At 40.0% G+C, this 20,612-nt stretch overlaps 2 protein-coding genes across 6 annotated transcripts; one reads left to right on the forward strand and one right to left on the reverse strand.

Annotated features, from left to right (window-relative positions):
* Window positions 1-29: 29 nt before the first annotated feature.
* Window positions 30-14,309, reverse strand: appb (amyloid beta (A4) precursor protein b). 4 transcript variants are annotated; one of them, XM_067603802.1, is made up of 18 exons: window positions 14,073-14,309; window positions 10,995-11,162; window positions 10,747-10,876; window positions 10,517-10,629; window positions 9,840-10,030; window positions 9,510-9,754; window positions 9,148-9,315; window positions 6,907-7,040; window positions 6,650-6,724; window positions 5,177-5,335; window positions 4,768-4,899; window positions 4,485-4,584; window positions 4,012-4,079; window positions 3,682-3,820; window positions 3,377-3,430; window positions 2,622-2,713; window positions 2,358-2,504; window positions 30-2,195 (listed from the first exon to the last, which is right to left on the reverse strand). In XM_067603802.1, the coding sequence occupies exons 1-18, from the start codon at window positions 14,130-14,132 to the stop codon at window positions 2,094-2,096; spliced, it is 2,277 nt and encodes a 758-aa protein (XP_067459903.1). In that variant the 5' UTR covers window positions 14,133-14,309; the 3' UTR covers window positions 30-2,093. The 4 variants fall into 4 exon arrangements, with proteins under 4 accessions (XP_067459903.1, XP_067459904.1, XP_067459905.1 ...); XM_067603803.1 differs by having other exon boundaries at window positions 4,768-4,896; window positions 14,073-14,307; XM_067603804.1 differs by lacking the exon at window positions 9,148-9,315.
* si:dkey-192g7.3 (uncharacterized) lies at window positions 13,394-20,570 on the forward strand. 2 transcript variants are annotated; one of them, XM_067603814.1, is made up of 6 exons: window positions 13,394-13,643; window positions 15,272-15,353; window positions 17,616-17,933; window positions 18,289-18,336; window positions 18,785-18,871; window positions 18,990-20,570. In XM_067603814.1, exons 2-5 carry the CDS (start codon window positions 15,311-15,313, stop codon window positions 18,868-18,870), a joined length of 495 nt encoding a protein of 164 aa, XP_067459915.1. In that variant the 5' UTR covers window positions 13,394-13,643; window positions 15,272-15,310; the 3' UTR covers window position 18,871; window positions 18,990-20,570. The 2 variants fall into 2 exon arrangements, with proteins under 2 accessions (XP_067459915.1, XP_067459914.1); XM_067603813.1 differs by lacking the exon at window positions 13,394-13,643 and adding an exon at window positions 14,372-14,464.
* The last annotated feature ends 42 nt before the right edge of the window (window positions 20,571-20,612 follow it).

Here is a 20,612-nt window from a genome sequence, read left to right on the forward strand (position 1 = left end):
TTTTTAAAGATGACAGACAGCCAAAAAAATCTATATGTACATTCAAAATTTTATTCACGGTATAGTGAGTGTAGAAAGCTTCTTCTTACTCTAAGCAAATGGTTCATTTAACTACACAGAGGAAAGTCACTGAATCAATGAGGAGAGAAAAAAAAAAAGCATCATATTTTAGCACTAGCCTCCAAAGACACTCAGAGTGAGCGTCAGTACAAATTTTTAAACATTCACCTGATTAAGAGCTTCTAGTGTGTCTGTACATGTGTGGATAAGGTGTAGAGAGGTGATATGTGTTGTATTTCTATGGTATAAATGCAAGTCACATTCATGTTCACTGCCTTAATAACTTAATTTAAGGGATATGTGTCTCTGTGTTGATGTGAGATGTGTTCATCCTCCCAGTTGATAGTAACTCTTCACCTCTACTAATAAGAGACTTAACAGATATGCAGGGAAGGGATATCAGTCACAGAAGCACTGTACATGTATACACAGGAAATGTAGAAAAATAGAACGTGTATGTGAGATTTGGTGAAGGAATGTGTACGAGCGGTGTGTGTGTGTGTAAAGAGGGGACCATTTGGAAAACTCGTGATCTGTGTAGGCCCGACAAGTCCCGTCTATTTATCAGATACTCACACACGAGAGTCCCATAGTGCTGCACTGTAAAATATTGCTGACACAGCAAGAAAGAGGGTAAACATGAAAGATGGGGGTTAGGAAAGAGTGACGAACACTTGAAGTAAAGGTAAAGGCTTGATAATGAAACTGGGTCACTGAGAACTGGAGCTCAATCATCTGAATATTTACAATCAAGAGAGACAGAGGAATGATAAATCTGGAATGATACACTTTCTCAAGTTAGATCCTGATTCTATTAAAAACCCAAAAGTGTAATGACAAGTGGAATTGGCATCAAAGACTTAACAGCAATAATATTTGGTGATAATAATCAGACCTCTAAAAATGACAGAGTGCATAAAACGCAAACAGTAACACAATCATCTTCCTTTCGGATACTATTACACTTCATATTTTACATATAGAGTATTTTGCCCATGCAGCTAACACAACAGTGAAGCATGGAGATGAGCATAAAGCAAAGATTCAGTTAAAGCAAGTCTGTGTGACAACAAAGCAGACCAGATTCTGAATACTCTTTTCTTCTTCATATCACAAGGTCACAAAGAAGACACTAGAAATGTACAATCCTGCTAAAATATCTAGTAAGAGGACCGCTTCCTGTGGACCTCAACATACAGTATACTGCATCTGTCATCAATATTGCCATGCACTACATATACTTACAGCGAATCTCTGTCTTAATATATTACACATAAAAAAAATCAGAAAACAAAACATTCAATATTTTTAACATTTACATATTTTGATTCTGTATATTTTTTCTGCATTTTTTTTCTCCTTTTTAAAAAACAAACCTGAAACATTTGGGCTTTATTCTTGTGGAGAAGGCGCTCTGAGAGCCCCTCCTCCTCCAGTTAACAGCTCTAAGAGCTGTTGTGTCATCAAGTACAGCACAGCTGTCATCTGAGAGCGGGGAGCGAGACTGTGTGAGGCAGCTTGAGAAAAAAATGGAGCGATGAGGGAGTGACTGGGAATTTAACTGCTGGGTTTTTACATGTTTCTGGTCTCAGCTGCGTGTGCAGTACTGAAATGACTCCATATAAATAGTCAACGGGGTGTTGGTTTTTCAGTACAAACACTGTCAAGTTTTCATTGTGGTTGACTGAAATGTGCAGGTGAAACAGGGTTACCCTTGTCTGACAAATTGCAGGTAAATTTATGCTCAAGTGTTGCTCTGTACAATCAAGGGATCTGGGATTAAGAAGGCTTTGTTCCATATCATTTTCCTCTAGCCCAAACCCCTGACTCAGATATAAATTGGTTTCTTTTTCTAACCTTCAAGCAAGATAAAAATCAGCCTTCGCAGCACTCTTCGCACCGTTCCCTCCCCCTTAACAGGGTGAGAAACTGCAGGTGTAAGGGCTAAGGGCAAGAGACCAGAATGGAACAGACCCTAACAGTGAGAGTGTGGGTTTGGGGTAAGCCTGAAGAAAGTGTCGACGAGCAGTTCTTTAGTTCTGCATCTGCTCGAAGAATTTGTAGGTGGGGTTCTCATAACCGTTCTGCTGCATCTTGGCCAGATGACGTTCCTCTGGTGTCACTGCTGCGTCCACCTAGGAACATGCAGAAGGGATGGTCAGCAAAACTATTTATAATAGTATTGTGAAATATTTTGATAAAGACACAAAAGAACACAGTGGATCTTTTATACACAAATCAACACTGTTCTCTGTTCTGTATTTTATACAAAGCCACCCATTCATTCAGCCCTTTACCTCAATTACACCATGATGAATAGAAGTATACTGTTTCTTCCTCAGCATCACCAAGGTGATGACAATGACGGTCGCTATGACAACCCCTCCAACCATAAGCCCGATAATGGCCCCTTTATTGGATCCCACATCCTCGGCGAAAAAGACCTGCCATTAAAATAAAAAGGGACTATTCAATGTGTGCAAAGCAAAGCACAGACCTGCAGGAGCAAAAATAAATGCCATGATGACGTGTGTAGTGCTGGAATCAGCTGGTTTTCATACCAGTTTTTGATGGTGAACTTCGTAACCAGCACTTTGTCTCTCCTCAGTGTCCATCCGCACTTCTGGCATCTCCTCTGGCTTCAGGGCAGAAACTGACACCAAGGAACATAAAGTGCATTATAAAAACACACACATTCAATGGTGAAATACAAACTCCTTGTCCACCATATATGCTATATTTCCAATGTGTTTGTATTGTGTTATTACACTCACATTCAGTCACAGTTACACTCCAATAATTATCACAGCCTGATCTTGATATTAATGTTGCCATATTTACTCAGTATTCAAAATCTAGCTAAACCTAAAAGCTTTTTCCAGTTTTACTAGGGCGAAATCCTTTCAATTCCCAATGTGTTTTCCAGTAATTAAAGCCTGCTGTGGAGTTTTGCACCACTAATTGTGCTGCCAAGCAATGAAAAAGAACTGGTGGCAAGTAAACAAGGATGTTGCAAAATACTTTCCATTTTACATTTCTTGAGAAAGGAAATTCTTTCAACATGTTCTTTGGGTTTTAAAGATATATAAAGTGTGGCTGGTGAGAGACAATTAATGTTAACATAACTTTTTTTTCTTAAGAGAACTCAACAGGGCCTCTTCACGTTCTCATGCTATGACAGCTTACGGTACATTTTTAACTTGTCATTCCTCTATGAGGATTATGTTGATGCATCATCAAAGGTACTATGAGTTAATTTCCCAGTTCGCCCAGGACTACTTGCTTGTGGCCATACTGGATCAAGAAATACACATACCAGGTCGTGTGGGGAGCCCTCTATCCGGAATTGGACGAGCATCAACAGGTTCAACTGCAACATTTAGAAAGAAAATTAAAAAAGGGGACAAAATGCAAATTGACATATATATTAGCTCATCACTGACACAGTTTCTCAAATGTTATGTCATTAATACTCTACACTTTGTTAAGATTAAGTATTTTGTTGCTGTACCAATTTTCTAATGAGGCTTTATACTCTCAGAATAATTTTTAGTCAGTGAATATCTCATTTTATAATACAAGACTAAGTCTGTGTACTAGTCTACAATCTGTTTGTGTTACCGTGGTTCTCTGTGTTGGGCTGATTGAAGCTCTCAGGGTGGATGAAGCCCAGTCCGTCAAGGCCGGGCTCCATAGGAGCAGAGCTGTAGGCCTGATCAGGCATCAGAGCGTCATTACCGTAACTCACCCTGCCGTCCACCTGGAAACACAGAGCAGCATTAATATGGACTCCACCAATCCCCGACCACGCCTGCATCTAAATTTCTCCCTGTGCATGGCAACTTTGTCTTGTACCATTCTGAGTAGCAGAGATGATTCTATTTATATATGTGAGAGAGGTTCATGCAGGACAGACTCCATGCATATGTGAGTGGTTGCAACCAGACTCACCCGCCCGTCGCTCTGCAGGGAGGAGACTTGCTGAGACAGCTCAGACTGAACTCTCTGCATTATGACCGCTGGAGAGAAAAAGGGAGTGAGCGTGAGAGAGAGAGAGCCCCAGCATGATGATAAATGAGGAGGGAGTGGTGGGAGTGAGACAGATAAACAAAATAAATGCCAGGTGAATTTCATACGGTGTCCCGATTACTGAGAACAAACTATCTGTAGAGACACATGCTATGTGTGTCTGTCTCATCCAACACATTATTGTTCTCATACGAGAAATAAACGGCAATAAATGTAATGATGTGAAGATTTCCAGTAACAGTCTCATAAAAACACAACCTTTACTCCCTTTTATTAATAGGACAGGCTCCCTTATGAGTGGACACATAGAAATTTTTATGGTACTATAATGTTTTAAAATCTATGATGCTCACTTCCTGACTGATTGTGCAGATGTGAAAAAAAACAACACTCACAGACTTGGTTATGGATCTCATTAGCCACACTGGGCACTTTGTAGAGCAGACCCAATGACTGATTCATCCTCTCATCAATCACACGTAGGTGCGTCAAAACCTAAAAGGTGAGAGGAAAGTTGAGTACGTTCTGGTAGAAAGGGTTAAAGTACATCTAAAAAAAATATACACTAAGAATAGACCACGCTAAGAATTCACCAATACAAACATTTAAAATCCTTTCATCACATTAAAGGTTTAGTGGGGATAAAAGTTTTGGCATTGTGTGCATGAGGTAGCGTACCTGAGGTCGGATCTGTGCGGCCTTCTTGGGATCAACTGTGCGGACATGCTCATAATGTTTCAGCGTGTGCTGCCTGTCCTTCTGTTCTGCGCGGACGTACTTCTTCAGCAGGCTCAACACCTGACGAGACTGCTGGTAGCAGTGTTGTATGTTGTTAGTGGGATTATTACACTCAGAGCTGCATTATAAATATGTACGTATGGTGTGTTTTTATTCTATATATTTCATACCTAACATTATATAATATACTTCATTGTATTTGCCAATTACTACAACAGTATAGTTTGACACAGGTCCTATTTAATTAATTTATCTGTGTACATACCCATGAGTTCATGTAACAGTTTAATGGCTTTTATTGAATAGTGCAGAAGGATGTGTTTGTGTGTTTGTGTTTGTGTGTGTGTACCCGTGGAGGGTTGGCCTGCAGGGCACTGAGGTAATTTTCCAGAGCCAGGCGTCGGCGGCTATTGAGCAGAGCTTCCACCCGGGCCATGTGGGTCTCCACCAGCTGCTGCCTCTCTCCTGCTGCCTCCTGCTCCAGAGCCTCCACCTTCTCCTGGAAGTGCTGCATGTCAAACACATTTTAAACACACACAAGTAGGCTTTAATGGTAATAACATGTAAAAGAAGTTGACAAAACTCATGCTAAACGTGCCAGAAATGGGACGAAAACCCATTTAAATGGTAAACAGACTGTACTTGAACCACTCAAAGCACTTTTCCACTACAAATCAAATTCACCCATTCACACGCTGAATGGATGCAGGGGCTACCATGCAAGGTCCCAACCTGCCCATCAGAGGAAATCTAATCATTCACACACATCCTCACACTGATGGCACAGCCATCAGGAGCAATGAGGGGTTAAGTATCTTGCCCAAGGACACATCGACATGTGGACTGGAGGAGCCGGAAATCGAACCGCTCATCTTCTGATTAGTGGACGACCCGCTCTACCTCCTGAGCCACAGCCGCCCCCAACTACAGTATATACCTCATTAAAAATACTAGTTTTAATTACACAGCTCGTTAACAGTCCTTCATCATTTTCACCTCTGAAGTAATTTTCTTTTGACACTAATATATTTTATTGATAAGTTTTACATTTACTGTTTTGAATTTGCACATGTTCTGACATAAAGTTTACTTTATGTCACATTTCTCATTAAAAATGTGTTCAGAATTATTTTTTTTTCCTGTTATGTTTTTCTCTAACCTGACGCACCAGATGGTTTGCTACACAGAACCATCTGAGATGTCGTCCTTGGCAACTGTTTGGACAAGGGCAGGCACTTTCAAAAATACTTGGCAGGTGACTGGATGAACCATCTGTCCATCACCGTCTTTGCAGCTGGATTCATGAGATCACAAGATAATGTGAGAATCCTCATAGGACGCTGACTGGTACATGACTTGAAGCCTGACAAGATGGATTCTGGCCTGATCTCTTGATGTTGTGATGTCACAAATCCAGCTCCATAACAAGATAAGTTTTTCTCTACTTTAGATGTTAATCTCTTAACCTACATTAAAAACACAGTAAAATAAATGACACATTTTCCAAGTTATACCTCTGTTCCCTAATATACATGTGTTAAAAAAATAATTTCTGCATGTTTTATATCAGATGATTCTCTTTTGTCTTCCTGTAAAACATTACATGTAAAAACATACCTCACTTTAAGCTTGACAATTAAGATTTTACTGAAACCTGTGACTTTCAATTATATTGATCACTTTGTGACATTTTGGCCAGATATACTCAGATATTTTAATAACAAACACATAAGAAGACAGAGGAAGTTCTAGTGTGTGTCTTTGACAGCCTTTTAAAAGTTCTCTATAAATAAAATGTATTATCATTATTATTGTGTCATACCTGGATGACAGCTTTCTTGTCAGCACGAGGAAGGTTCTTGGCCTGTCTCTCAGCCTCCTCCCACTCTCTCATCACCTAGACACACAGAGCGTCATGTCACGGACAAAAAGCAACCATTTCAGACTGATAAATTCAGGTTTTGTCACATCAGATCAGACACCTTCAAAGGTGCTGGACAACAGGAGTTAAAGAGAACCACAAGGCACACAGAGATGTTCAGGACGTAAAAAGCACGCTACACACACATTCACACATACCTCCGACATCTTTTCACGGTGCTTAGCCTCCAGGCTTTCCTTTGCCTTCTGGAAGTCAGTGTGCTCATTGTCATCCCCAGGAGATTCAAGGTACCGATCCACTGCATCTGGAGGACTGGGAGCCATGGTGGGCACTGGAGGAGAGCAAAGATGGAGGAATCAAATACAGGGCAGGGAAAGGCGGAAGAGAAAAGATTTGAAGCAGAGTGATTCGAGAGGATGGTGGGAACACAGGCGAAGAGGATGCATGAAAAGGTAAATGCGGGACAAACACTGATCCTTGTGAGTCTGAAACACACGACGCATTCAATAGAGGCAACGTTACACAGGATTCAGCTCGAGGCACATGATGAACAGTTATTACTTAAATTTAAGAGACAAAATGAACACATTTAAACAACTGTGTTAATAATCACATATAAAAGGTTAGGCACATACAGAAAATTGTTTTTAAATACACATATAAAGGACACACAGGTTCTCAGATGACAAAAGGTGATTAGTTTCCCAGTACAGGTGTGTGCATATGTCTGTCCTGAGATAAGATGAAAAATGCTGAGTCAGGATCAGGGCAGACGCTGCACCACTGAAGAGTGTGGTGGTTCACTTCACTTGGTGGAAACAGCAAATGGCTGCAACACTCAGCTGGTTGAGGGATCTTTACTGCCAGGTCAGACTACTACAGAGCTGCAGCATCAGATACAAGACCCTACTACTGCATACAACAATGCAAGGCATGCAAACACATGTGCAGAAGCACTCTTGACATTCAAGATTCAGTATTTACGCTGCCTCGTCCACATGCTGTAATAAGTATGCGTCAGTTAGTGTTACTGGTCAGTAAATGATGAAATGAGAAAATGAATGAAGTGGAAGTGAGTCGTTTATGTGATGAACAGTTACTTCATCTGCTTACTTTCATTTCACTTTTATTACTAAGTTCAAACATCATTGGCCAAACTACAGACTGTGTCAGTGTAAAATGGCAATTTAAAGGATAAAGCTGGCAATAATAATTTTCTTATTGAAAAAAGTACCGCTTGCACACTTTTTGACCATGATGAAGATCCGAGTAGGATCGAAATGTTGTCTTGATGAAATTTTGTGGCTTGTAGTAAGTGTGCAGGCATTCATTTTTCATTGGTGCTGCTTTCTAATAGCCTTGATGTGAGTATAATTACTGTCTTTCGACTCATATTTTTCTTATAGCCCACAAATCCCATGAAAAGACCAAAATCAATGATGAATTGATCCTATTAACAAGTATGGTCTGTGTAGTCAAAGCCTGATATACTTTATTCCTCTGTGCCAGAGTACAAAATTAGCACCAGCGACCAGCCAAATGCTGGTAAAATATGCAAGTGTTTGGTCGATTTGCTTCACTCACCAGCCAAAAAAACAATGGTCATCTATTGAGTGGCTGGTAAATTTAAACATTCATTAGCCATCTGGCTGATGGACAAAAAAGTACCCTGCTCTGTGCCATAGAGCTTGTTGTGCAAAAACTATTAAGAACACATGAATGAGCCACACTGTTGCACTGGGTGACAAGTTGCTTCATTGCAATAAACATGGGCGTTGTAGTTTATTTTGAATCAATCCCATATTCATCATCCAAATACTAAGTCAAGAGCCAAATGTGTATTAATCCGCTGCTGAAAATAGTCCCCAACAAATGCCCTCTGTACTCCTGTTTGAGTAACACTTGCTAAAAAAATACAGTGCCCACCTATTTCAGGAAATTACTTTTCTACAGTCTATCTGCAGTATATATTTGTGCATTTTTAAAAATTTAAGTCTTCAGGACAAAAGAACGGGCTTGGGGCTGAAACCCATACATCTTCTTTTCATGAGATTTGTTGACAATAAAAAATGTAGGATGCTTTATCTTTACCACAAAATTGAAGTCCCTTTCTTTGCTTTTTGTGAAAGGTACAAAAATATGTTATTCCAGGGAAATGGAAGGGTTCATGGCCTTCACTGTTTCCCTTTGTTTCCTCTCTCTTCTAATTAAAGATACGTTTTTATCTTGCTAAGAAAGTAATCCTATAAGACTAGATAACGAGCAACCGAATCCACTTGTCAGTGCTCTGAATGGTTAAGAGCCATTAGACACAAGAAAAGGAGAGACAGAGTGTTGGAATGAGACAGAAAGACAGTCTGCAGCAGCCTGAGGACAGGAATCAGGCTTATTAAGGGGTGGACACTTCAGGCTTTAGACGGCTCCGTCCTGGGACTTACACGAGCTGCTGCAGACAGCTAGGCAGTACTCCTCCGACTCAAAGTTATTCCTGTTGCCCCCACAGCCCCCAAACAAGAAGGGAGCACAGCTGCCCTTGTCAGGCACGAAGTACCAGCGCTCCAGCATGGCATGACACGGGCCTGACTCAGCTTGTGCCCAACAAACCGCTGAGATGTGCACACACACAGGTAGCAACACAAAATAAAAATTAAATATCAAGTGAAAATAAACGCAAAATGTGAGCTTCTGAATTTGATGAGTAAAATAAAAATGATCAACAAAACGACACCTGATCATAAACAAATGAATGAAAACATGTAAACAAAACAAATGAACGAGCTCCTCTCTCTTGATTTCTTACCTCGAACGACTTCCTCAACTGATTCAGTGGTGGTGGTGGTGGTGGTTGTCATGGCGATGTTAGCGCTGCGCTCATCGCTATCCCGTTCGCTGGTCACGTCGTCGTCCTCGTCTTCCTCGTCCTCCTCGTCTTCCTCGTCTTCATCGCCATCTCCATTCTCATCCCTTTCAAAAGTCTCTGCCTCTTCGTCCTCGTCTTCATCATCTTCAGTGGTGGCGGGCTCTGTGTCTGCCTGACGCGACATGCTGTGGAGAGAGCGGTTGGTTCAGTCTTTGTATCGTTAAGTGTGTGTGTGTCTCCGTGGCGATGAATGTCAACGAATGATGATACCTGTTATCGGTGTATTCAGTCTCAGCTCCGCCCCACCAGACGTCTGACTCCTCCCCGTCTAGCTCGACACTATCCGACTCTCGTTCCGCCTCCGGCGGACAGCAGACAAATTCCACCCCGCGGAAACGGTCAATACCACATGGTAACAGCATCCCATAGTCATGGAGATTCATGGAGCGGTCTCCGCAGGACTAATTTTAATAAAAAGCCATTAATCATAATAACTTCCTACAGCGTTTCTATGGCTCACATGTAAACAGCATCACAATGAAACCACACAACATTCAATCATTTCAATCCTTTCGAGAGCTTATTGTGGTAAACCTTGGTAACTGGAGATAAGGACCGTGGCCCCACACTAGTGCTGTAACTCTGATGTGCGGATTATTTATTATAATGGTCTTCATGGGTGACTGCACATTAATGAACAGTGAAAAAAAAGAGGATGAAAGGAACACAAATCAGAACAAAGTGGCAGAGAAGGTTGACAGTAGATATGAGTGGGGGTTGGGGTGTAATTAAGGAGTGCTGAGTCATTCAGCAGGAGCTTACAGAAGACCAGATGGAGAAGGCAGAAAACAAGTGAAAAGAAAAAGGCTACTAGCAGATATCCACATGTGGGTGCAAGCATAACATACATATAATATGAGGCTCATACAATGAGACAGAAGGCTCACCTCTTTGGCTACAGTGTGCCAGTGCAGGTGACTCTCACACTGGTCCATACGCTCCTGGTGCAGGAACTTACACTTGTCAGGAACTAGCAGGGCATCACTCACAAACTCCCCCACTGCAACAGACACATGCTTTGGCTGTTTACAGGTACAGTATTTATCCATTTACATGTGCATCATTACACACATATTCATGCTCAGTAACATACACCTGTTTCATTAAAGCTGCTTACCCAGGCAGCGGTATGGCACCACAATATGTGTGTGACTGCGGCATTGCTTGCGGCCTTTCTTGCACCAGTTCTGGATGCTGACAGGCTGGTTGGCCTCCACGACATTTGTGATCTGCAACTCTGGATACACCTGCATAAAAGAGAGAGATTGTTATATTCTTTATTTTTACTACATAATCTGCCTTTCTGTCTTTCCTTCCGTCACAGTTTCTCCGTCTCCGCAGTACTCTCTGGCTCCGTTTAAATACCTCTTGGCAGTACTGCAGGATGCCCTCCTTGGTGCCAATGCAGCTCTTGGTGCCAGAGGGGTCAGATTCCCATTTGCCACTCTGCACGTTGATGTGCATGTTAAGCTTCCCACAGAACATGGCCACCTGGGGCTCAGTTAGCAAACCCACAGAGTCATCAGCAGGCACCTGGACAAACAAGGAGAAAGAGAGGACAACGATGAGGATTGTTTATACCAAACTTGCTCAAGTATAGTTTAACAATAAATACCTCCAGATACAGTTTATGTATATTTAGACCCTCTCATTTTATTCTGCTTCTTCTCACATACAATCCTGCAGATACATCTGTTTTTCTATGTGGTATTGGGATTAACAATTTGTGAGGATATATGCCTCTATGAATTACACTATAGCACTGCACATTTAAGTTATTATATAAATATATAAACACTGGTTTAAGCATAATCCAGGCAAGATACGCTATTCATCCCTTTAAGCCCTTTGGCCAGAAAGCTGAGCATTACAGTCACAGGGCGGCACATGTGCCCCTTGTTAGCCTGTCTTTTAAGCTCAGTAAAGTTTTATTCAATTCCTATATTAGAGAAAGTGCAGAGCAGTGAAAGTGAGACAAAAACTCCAAGAACCACTGACTATTAAAATCCAGCTGTGAACCAATATGAGGTGCAAACAACCTTTTCTTTCAAATGACGTGGTCTAAGTCTTCTACTGTTGAATAGGACATAGCTGTCTGCACTTATTGTTTCTTCTTCCTTTGTGTTTGGGGGAATAATTGGAGGGAGTCTCGATGTTTTGAGTTCTGGGGACCCTTTATTTTTCTGGCAGACATCAGAAAAGACTGATGTTGCAATATGTTAGCCACCAAGCCATCCAATCTATAAATGACAAATTCAGACTTGATGCTGTGCTTGCTTGTCAAGTTCTGCATGTCATTTGCCTCCTGTGAGTCAGGATATATCCATCAATACTGTGCTATTCAATTTTGTCCTTTGGGTGCCTTGCATCATATGGCACATCCATCTTGTTCTGTTTAAACCTAAACAGTAAAACAGAAACTGCAGCAGTAAGCAGTGGGTGCATGAACCAACGCCCAGCTGAACACAGTGAGTCTTGTGGGAATATGATTTTACAGGCTACAGAATATAAAACAAAATGTTATTTAAAGAATATGTGATGAGATGTCAGCTGATAATGGTTGGCCCACGGCTGCTTCAAACCACATAAATATCAATATTATCTTATTCTTCACATATCACTGGTTCCTGTATCTCCAGTAACGTTCTTTTTTTTTAAAATGAGAAAGGGATAGCCAGGAAATTGTTGCTGTGTTGGTTAATCCACAATTACACTCACTTAACCAGCTTGACTTGGTCTAGATAAAAGAATAAGCTCAAGACACTCCTTGTGATTGTAAGGGAAAGTGGCAGCAGGGCATGCCAGTGCAAAAAGGTTACCACATTTAGGTATTGCTGCTGCAGGGCCTGTGTGACTTTCTATCATGACTCAGCCTGCAGGTGACAAAACATGCAGCACAGAGGTGGAATTGCAGAGGTCCAAAACAATGGCTGGATAAATAATAAGTCGCCAGACTACATATGAACTTTAAGAACAATGGTTTATCAAAATATTACAGCAAAAATACCAAATATATGTCAGCAGGAATATAACATGAATAGGATAGTAATAGGAGATAAAAATACAACCAAGTATGATAAAAATTTCTACGAACATACTCTTGTATGACACTAAATAGTAGAGCTACAGTATCACATACTATCATATGTATATATGGTGATATTAGCAGGGGAAAGTTCTTGAATGCTACATCAAATGGTGTGTCCTGTATAACTCTTCTGTAGAGACATCCACTGCAGCACGCAGGGGGTCTGGCTGGGAAAGCTACAGTGGGTGTGTTATTATATTGAGCCTGCAATGTAGTAACACTTTCCATTAGTTAATTGCATCTCTTAATCCAGAAAGGCAATGAGGAAACAGCAGTGTGCATGTAATGAGTTGCATATTGCGAAACAGGCCCTTTTCATCTTATTTTCAGCTGGACCTGAGCTGTGTGTTTTTCTCTGGTCCAGCGCAGCAGCAGCAAGCTGCAGGCGCCATCTTGCTTGTGTCAAACTAAAAAGACTGCATCCTTTTACCATTCTCCTCAGCAATACCAGCCTACATAATAACGGTTTAAAGGACAAACCCGTTCAAATCCCTGATAATGGTTTGTAAATACAAACGGTGGTTGTAACAGTTCAAAAGGACAGACTATGGCTGTAACGGTTTAAAAGGACAGACTGAGGCTGTAACAGTTTAAAGGGACAGACTGTGGGTGTAACAGTTTAAAAGGTCAAACTGTGTCTGTAACGGTCTAACGGGACAAACTAAACAAACAAATGACGCTATGTTAGTCTATAGCGGTTGCCATGCCAATCCGTTTAATTTTCTGGTAAAAGCTAGCTAATGTTAGCTTCCTAAACCCTTTTAACTGCACTAGTTAGGTGACTTAACACAGCTATCCAACCAGTAAAAGGAAAGAAAACCATAACTTCACTACTGTAACAGCTATGAGGGGGGTTAAAAAAAACTCCTCGGACAAAAACAAGTCCAACATGGCAGAACCAAGTTGTCAATCACTGACATCTAACGGTAGGCCTTGGTAGCATTGCTAACATTACTGGCTTGCTAATTGTGCGCAGTAAATCTGTATACACCGTACACCTGGCACATTGATGGACTTCTATGACAAAAATGTTAAAAACTATCGGGGAAAATTCAATTTAACACCTAGTTACTGATTCAATCGGAGTGTGGGCCTCGGCAAACCCAGTAATAAATATTGGTAGCAGCACTGTTGTTACCGTTACACCGGTGGAGCGTTACAGCCTACGCAATAGCTGTAACATTTATATTTTAACCGTTATTCTAGCACGTCATTATTCAGCTGTGACACGGTGGTTGACACTGTGGTCAGTTTGGTGCTTGCTGTAGCCACAGGCCCTCAGATGAGTTCAGCCAGTCCGGACTCACCGACACTCTCTCTCCACCACAGGCGGAGATTTTCTCCGTTGTACTCACCTCGGATGAGAGCGTCAAGGTCGCCACCAGTAACAGCAGAAACGCCGTGTGTTCTCCCATGCCGTCTTCCCGGTATCCAGTACTCCCGTTTTGTTCACGATTTTTCCGTTAGAAAAAAAATATTACAGCAGGTGGTTATGTGTGTCGCGGCAGATGAAGCGTCGCGATCCCGCTTATATCCCTCCCAGTTTAGCTCCTGACGGTGACGGAGTGAAGCTGGACCGTAGGGATGTGTTTGGATGGGGGCGGGGGAGCGGGCAGCGTAGGAGGAGGAGGAGGGGGAATGGGGGGGCGTCTCCGTCCACGCAGACATGTAATAAGTAGTCACAAACTATCCTGGTTTTCATCTGAATCTGGATGCGGCAAAGTTTACACGGAAAATGAGAAACCAGGTAATTCATATTCCTGTTTATTTCCATTTGATACTACTTTATACTTCTACTCCACTACATTTATTTGACAGCTTTAGTCACTTTTCAGATGACGATTTGACAAAATGGAACAAGCTTTTAAAATTCAACACATTGTTAAAGATGAAACCAGTGGTTTCCAACCTTTTTGACTTTTGACGTCTTACAGAAAGCAGTGTGTAGTCGGGGTCACATTTCAGATGTCTATGAGTTAACAGCTCCACCAAATAGTGATTTTCCCTCTAACCTTCTCACATGGTCTCATTTCAATAAATGTTCAAATGATCCAATATTTCACCAAAAATCAGATTTATACTTTAACTATATTTTGCTGTTAATACTTATGTACTTTTACTGAAGTAAGATGTTTCATGTGGGACTTTTACCTGTAATTGAGTGTTTTTACACTGCTGTATTAGTACTTTTACTGAAGTAAAGGGTGTGAACACTTCTTCCACCACAGCAGTATCAACAGTTTCTAGTCATATGTGTGTAGTTGTGTGTTATGAGCATGTAAACACACTAATTGTGTAGTTACACAGAAAATCTCAATGACGACATATTGGGAAAAAGTAATATTCTCTTGTATGATAATGTCCTATCAGTTTGGGCATTACCGGAAATGAGTCTTCATATCCGCTACTATTAGTGTTGGACTTGGAAATAATTCCACACTTCCTCTAAGACTGACAGAGGCAGGTCGCACATGGACTGCTGAACTGCTCGTGGTTCGGGATTTCAAGATAGTCTACTTGAACAGCGTGACGAATTATTATTATTTTCACGCAGCATATTCTTCAAGAGATCGCGGAACCATCAGAGTGCAACATGAAGACTTTCCTGGTCTTGTTAATGGTGTTAATTGCCTCAGGTGAGCTATCACATGATTCACACTACTACAGCAGTAATATGGAGTTAAACATTAAGGGTAGGCGGTGTATGACGCATTGCAAACCCTGTGTGAAAATATTTGAGAGGTTGTCATCTTGTGTGATTGCTTTATGTTACCTTTTCTATTCCTGTCTCATTGACCATATGTTTTTTGCAAAAGTAAAGCAAAAGTCCGTTTAGATTTGACTGTTACAATATATGGCTTACCAACTTTGAGAACAAGTCTCCCACTATTAAAAAACATGCATAACACAAACTTTATGTTTTCTTGTAAGAGGTGAAGGGTATATTCAGTGATAGATTAAATAACCTTTATGAGCATTTGTTAGATTTAACTGAGGAAATAGATGATTGTGAACATCTGTGAAAATCTTTATTCAACTAGCAACAAAGATTTATAGTAATGGGAAAAAAATGCTGTTTTGAAATAGTTTCAGCAAATATGTAACATTGAGGCACTTCCTTGTTTTATCACTTGAGGTTTTTTTAAGCCAAAATCTTGCAACACTACTTGTCAGTGAGCCATCATTGATCATCATTTTAAAGGCGTGGTTGAAAGTCCAACATAAACTGTTAGGCTGTAGCTACTCTGTTAAGAGACGTATGATCAAGGTATTACTATTAATCCAAAATGATTTAAAGTCTTTGACGCATCAACCACATCAATCCAGCAAACCATTGTCATGTATTATAAGAGTGTTTTTTCTCATTGTTTTGTCTTATTGAGGAGTTTGGTAACAGGTTATGAATGAAAATGTATTTGACCTGTGTTGTATGAAGGTGTACTGATTTGATTTTTAAGATTCAGTGGTTTTAATTTTATGTTACTTTTTTGTGTCTGTCTTTTAACATCTTGTTATACTGAAAATAAGTGTTCTCACCATGGTTGTATTTAGATTCTCACTTAAACATGTTATCTCTCCTGTAGGTCTATAAAAAAATCAACCCGCCCCCCCAAAAAAGCAAATCCTCATGAGGAATTTTAAAAAGCTTTTACTGCTTGCACATCCAGATTAATGATCAAGTTATTGAACATGATACATGTTTGTCCATTAGTTTTAATTAATTACACCAAAAAATGAATATTTGTCTCATTTGAAACCAAACTATGTTATTTGGTGAATATCAGTGGAAGTAATATTTAGGTCACATTTTTTGCACTGTTGCAATAATAAATATCTCTCTCTGTTTATTTGTGCACTTGAACAGAAATGCAAACAAAGCAAGACTCTGCAATGTCTGGTGAGAAGCAACTATGCAGTTGTGTTTGATTGGAGAGAATCAGAATAAGGTCAAGTTTGTAAAATCTGCACAGTAATTAGCTCAAATTGAGGAAATTTAGTTTAGGACATGACTTTCACATGAATTTGTAAATATCTTTGGCAGTTACCACACACAGAGAAAGGCGAGTGAGAGAGAGAGAGTAACAGCTGAGGCCATTTGGTCATCATCATTGTTTGACATTTACAACACCAAATAAGAGACATTCCTTCTAAAGTAAACACATTGCTAATGTGTTTATAATAAAATCAGCAAAAAAGGGAAACATGCAAAGACAGACATCATAAAACGAATGACATCGGTGTATGTGTGTGTGTGGATGGTGGACTACAGAAAGAAAAAAATTGAAGAGTCTGAGAACTGAGTGGGTTGATTAAAGGGGTAGTTCTTCCTTGCAGCTGTCCCCAAGTGCTTGCTTACGGGGGACTTGTTTGGTCTCTATAAATTAAACAGTACGATCTAGACATTGTCATGTCTCAACCTGTCTTTAATTCTGCTGTTCCTGTTTTATTTTGGTATCTAACTCTCCTTTCACCTTTCACCTGTTTCTCATTGCACTCACTCTCCTTGTCTATTTAGTATGTGTGATCCCTGCTCCCTGTGCCAGTTCATCTCAGCCTCTTTCGCAAGCATTCCAGCACTATTCTCCCACTTATAGCCTTCCATGTTTTTTTGACCCCAGATCTGTTTTTTGTTTTGACCCTGTCTCTGCCTAGCTCTTTGTGTCTGATTGCCTTCTCTGACTGCCTGTCCGTGTATCGAATCTGCCTAGTAAAGACTTTGTTTTTTGGAAATTCTGACTGTGTAAGTCGTGCATTTGGGTCTAGCCCTGATGTATCAGACATTTTGTCAGACCTGCTCTATGTGAAAAGTGCCCTGAGATAACTTTTGTAATGATTTGGCACTATATGAATAAAATTGAATTGGGGGAAAAAAACTAATTCCTATTTACATTTTCTAGGGGAAGAGGAGAAAACTATCAATGGCATATTGGAAGACAGTGTCCTTCTGCCATGTTCCTGCCCCAACAGAAATTCAAACAAGGTGTTTAAGTGGCAGATGGAGAAACCAAAAATGACTCGGGTTTTCCAATACGATGAGGGCACTCCAAACTCCCTTGATAGATATGAGGGCAGGATCCAAACGTTTGTGGCTGAGAACAGCAAAAACTGCTCTATTCTCCTAACCAACATCACAAAGGATGACCAGGGGAAATACAACTGCATTTTTCACGAAGAAGACAAATACACCCGTCGCAGCGTAAATCTAAACTTATCTGGTGAGTCATTCATTCATTATGCATACCAAAGTATTTGATCATTCATTCACTCATGAATTTTACTTCAAGTCTTCTCTTGCTAGCAGGTTTCAGTGTTTGTCAGGTGGGTGAACGTGTCCCTACCAGTGTCAGGGTGTTGCTACCAATATTTTTACCAATCAATGAATCTCACCATTTTAACGTCACATAGTGTTTCTTGGTAAGCTCTATCCAGAGTTGGCAGGTTTGTGTGTTTTCTGCAACATGTGGTATGACAAAGAGCAGGTCATGGGAAATGGGAGATGAGAGATGGCAACACTTTCAGCTTACTCATTTCATATGAATGTTTGGTATCTTTTTTTTGTTTTTTTTGTAGGAAAGTCCCATCAGAGGCAGTCTAAGCAGACCAGCAACCAACCCACAGGTTAGCTCTGAAAGATCTTGCCATAAGTTGCCATGAGTTAAATGAAAAACAATACAAGTAGAAGTTTTTGAGATGATTTAAAGATCACGTCACTGTGACTCTGTCATGAATTCTTGAGTTGTGTTGCCCAAATCCACAAACTGAAAGGACAGCTACAGAATCTCAGGTGAGGTTTGAAAATGGTTCACAGCAGATAGTTGGTTGAAACAGAGTAGCACATTACCTACAACTCATTATACATTCTTGCTGGGGATGGGAATTACATACAGCCCATGAATCCTCTTAGCTTAGAACAGGCATATTACTACACATATATTAAAACCCCTTAAAAAGTAATTATTGTTTAGTATGTGTAAAATAAAGTCTGTGAAATCAAATTAGTAAGTAAAAGAAATCACATAGTCATTTACAGTGTCATATTTTTTGTAATTTTCTTCATTTTTCACAGGATCTGTCAGCTCCATGACACACTGGAAAAGCATTCCTGTTGTGGTGACGCTTGGATTTTCCCTGATATCAGAGATCTTCATCTAAGGTGAATTTGCCACACTGCACTGAAGTATTGTTCGTTAAACCAGAGTTGCACAACTTTTATTGCTGTCACCGGGTGATTAAGTGCTATTTGTTTTTCCATGTGTTTTTCTTTGATAAAGGGGCTAATCAAGGATAACAGGAACGGTGACTGATAACCTCTGTACCCTGACGATTGCAATGACCCAAGAGAAAGTAAAACAACAGTGTTAAAGATTTTTCCTCTGAATAGTGGTTGGTCATGAATGTGGCATCCTGCCAACAAAGACTCACTGACAGGTTACACCCTGTGTTCACGACGCCTGTGGAATGTTGTGTTTAGCAAAAGGATTTCTATTTCGTGAACATTTGTGGATGTTTATAGGCAGGTGTCACAAAATGAAATTATAAATTTAAATGTGAGAAGTTAGCATCTCAGTCACAAACAATGTACAAAAAATTACAGAAATCATCACACAACAAAAATAGATTGATAGATGTGTGATCTAACTGTATCAGGGAACTGTGATGCTAAAATTCAGTCAGAAATGTGAATCATGTAATGCAGATATTTACAGAATGTGTACAGAAAATGTGAAGGCAGCTATATACTGCTGTGTACAGGTGCTTAATGATTTAACCCATTGCCTGTAACTGTATTTCTATTAGACTGGCTTTTTCACTCCCGCAAAAAGTTTAAGGTGACTGTAAATATACTGTAATATGGGACTGATCAGAGGCCTCCCATACGGGATAAGAATCTAAACATCTAAAGTTCCTAAAACTTTTGCACAGTACTGTATATATATATTTAAGGTTTGGAGGGAACCCCCTGTGCCATTTTTTTTTTGACAATTACAACATATGACACCAAGAGGGAAGGAATGAGAATGATTTTTGCCAAGACAATCAAGAATTTTAAAATGTTTTTTAAATAGTTTACCATCTGTGAATTGCTGAATTTTGGAAAGTGGAACACACACTGCTGGTCCATATGTCCACTTTATCACTGGTCCCATATTATAGGGTTGGGGAAGCAGTAGCTCCCAACAGAAGCAAACTGAAGCAAACTGGGAAAAAGGGAAACGGAATTGTAATGAAATGACTCATGATGACTGTGTGGACGTCTTTGTGGTTAACGCATGAGGTCAAAGAATTGAAATGAAACTGCAGTGCAGCTGAACAACCTTTCGTCAACATACCTCCATTTTAACCTTTCGTGTCTTCATGTACCATTTTCTCTTTTTTTTTATGGCTACCTGCTTATGTCTTTTTGTATCCTGTCATTATTTTCACTTGTGCTTTTTGTATGTTCATAGTTTTGATGTCTGCAGAACAGCAAAAAGATGTTGGCACACACCATATTATTTGCCAAGGGATTGAGTAGATTTCTAACAAGTACATGTTGAGACTGGTAAATGAAACTTAAGTAGAGAACAGTATCAGACTTATTTTTGTCTAGCTGAAAGAAATCTGGGTACATCTAGCATTGCATGAAGGAGAGACATTACACAGTACATTATATGTTTTTAAGATAACTTCATGACCCAAAATTAAGAAAAGTAATAATGTTTAATAGAGAAAAGCAGGTTACACAGAGCAATACTGTATAAATAAACCACATTCAATAAAGAAATGATTGTAAAAGAATTATAGCACCAAAAAGATCCAATAAACAATCACTTAAAAAGATAAATAAACAATGTATGAGACTCTTCAAACAACTCTTTGTGTTTGTGGTTAGTTAATGTAGAAGTTACATTATA

This window comes from Thunnus thynnus, chromosome 11 (genome assembly GCF_963924715.1).
Source record: "Thunnus thynnus chromosome 11, fThuThy2.1, whole genome shotgun sequence".
NCBI classification, from domain to species: Eukaryota; Metazoa; Chordata; class Actinopteri; order Scombriformes; family Scombridae; genus Thunnus; species Thunnus thynnus.